This window comes from Chaetura pelagica, unplaced genomic scaffold, assembly GCF_000747805.2.
Source record: "Chaetura pelagica isolate M959 unplaced genomic scaffold, ChaPel_1.0 scaffold125, whole genome shotgun sequence".
Lineage (NCBI taxonomy): Eukaryota > Metazoa > Chordata > Aves > Apodiformes > Apodidae > Chaetura > Chaetura pelagica.
Genome location: NW_009953392.1, coordinates 60,961 through 62,178, shown reverse-complemented (window position 1 = coordinate 62,178; position 1,218 = coordinate 60,961). Strand labels below are relative to the sequence as shown.

Sequence of the window (1,218 nt, the reverse complement as noted above, 5' to 3'; positions counted from 1 at the left end):
TGCATCCCCCAGGCCTCCTATGACTACCTGACCACCTCTGCCAGCGACCACATCCGCAGCCTGACCCTCCTGCCCAGCTCTGCCAGCCACCTCCACTTCTGCAAAGCAGCCCATTCCCACGTGGAGGTAAGTCCTTCCATCCCCATGGTTGGTTGGTTTTTTTTTGGGGGGGGGTTGCTCCAAGGCTGTGTGGCCAGACCCTGGTCCCACCTGCCTCTGTGGCCCTCTGCAGCAGCCCTGTCTCCTGGAGGATGGCTCCTCTGTCACCAACTGCCTGCTGGAAGGAGCTGTGAAGCTGGCAGCTGGCAGTGTCATCCAGCACTGTCACCTCCAGGTAAGTGGCTGGGGTGGGGGTGACCCTGAGTTCTCAGTGCACTGAATTGGGGCAGCAGGGTGAGGTGGCCCTGGCTGGGATGGGGCCTGTGAGATTTGGGGTGTCCTTCCTCTTCTTTGGCTGCCTCTTGGCTGGTGCTGGGGAGCCTGGTGGCTGCCACCCTCTCTCAGAAAGGGGAGGAGGCTGTCATTGCTGGGCTGTCCCTCCCTTGGGGACCAGGGCAGGCTCTCTCCTTGGGGCCTGTGAGGCTGTCACCTCAACTTCTGCAGCCCATGTGACAAAGCCAAGCACGTCCCTCTGGCTCCTGCTGCCCCCACCTTGTGTCCTGGGGTGGGCTCTGGCTGCGGTTTGGGGTCTGCTCTGGTGCTGGCAGTGCCACTCAGGACCCTGCTGCCTCTTCCTCAGGGTCCCCTGGAGATTGGTCCAGGCTGCCTCCTCTCGGGCCTCTCCCTGGACTCCTCAGTGGCCCTGCAGGGCTGTCCCCTGCGTGACCTTGTCCTGCAGGGCCACCGCGTCCGGCTGCGCCACCTGCCCTGCCGCGTCTTCACGCTCACCGGCCGCCTCGACGACTGGCAGGTACAGGGCAGGTGAGGTGACAGGGGGGTTCCCCCCCTCACGGAGCCCAGGTGTCACCAGCCCCTCCATCCCCCTGCAGAGCCCTGCTGAAGAGGCCACCTACCTGAACCTGCCCTGGCCCGAGTTCTTCCGTCGCACGGGCGTACGGTAGGTGCCACGTGCCAGGGTGGCACAGGAGACCCAACTGGGGTGGGGTGGCTACACCCATCCTGTGTCCCACCTGGGAGGTGTCCTGGAACCCCAGGGTGCTGCTGACGGGCTGTCCCCATCCTATCCATCAGGGAAGGGGACCTTTGGGACACTGAGAT

General features: G+C 64.5%; 1 protein-coding gene across 1 annotated transcript in view; it reads left to right on the top strand.

Annotated features, from left to right (window-relative positions):
• The window catches only part of FUK (fucokinase), a 15,206-nt gene that overhangs the window by 9,584 nt on the left and 4,404 nt on the right, over positions 1-1,218 (top strand). Inside the window, exons 7-10 of the mRNA XM_009998311.1 lie at positions 13-126; positions 233-334; positions 740-910; positions 990-1,057. Of these exons, the coding sequence (XP_009996613.1) occupies positions 13-126; positions 233-334; positions 740-910; positions 990-1,057 (455 nt within the window). The remainder of the gene's footprint in view (positions 1-12; positions 127-232; positions 335-739; positions 911-989; positions 1,058-1,218) is intronic.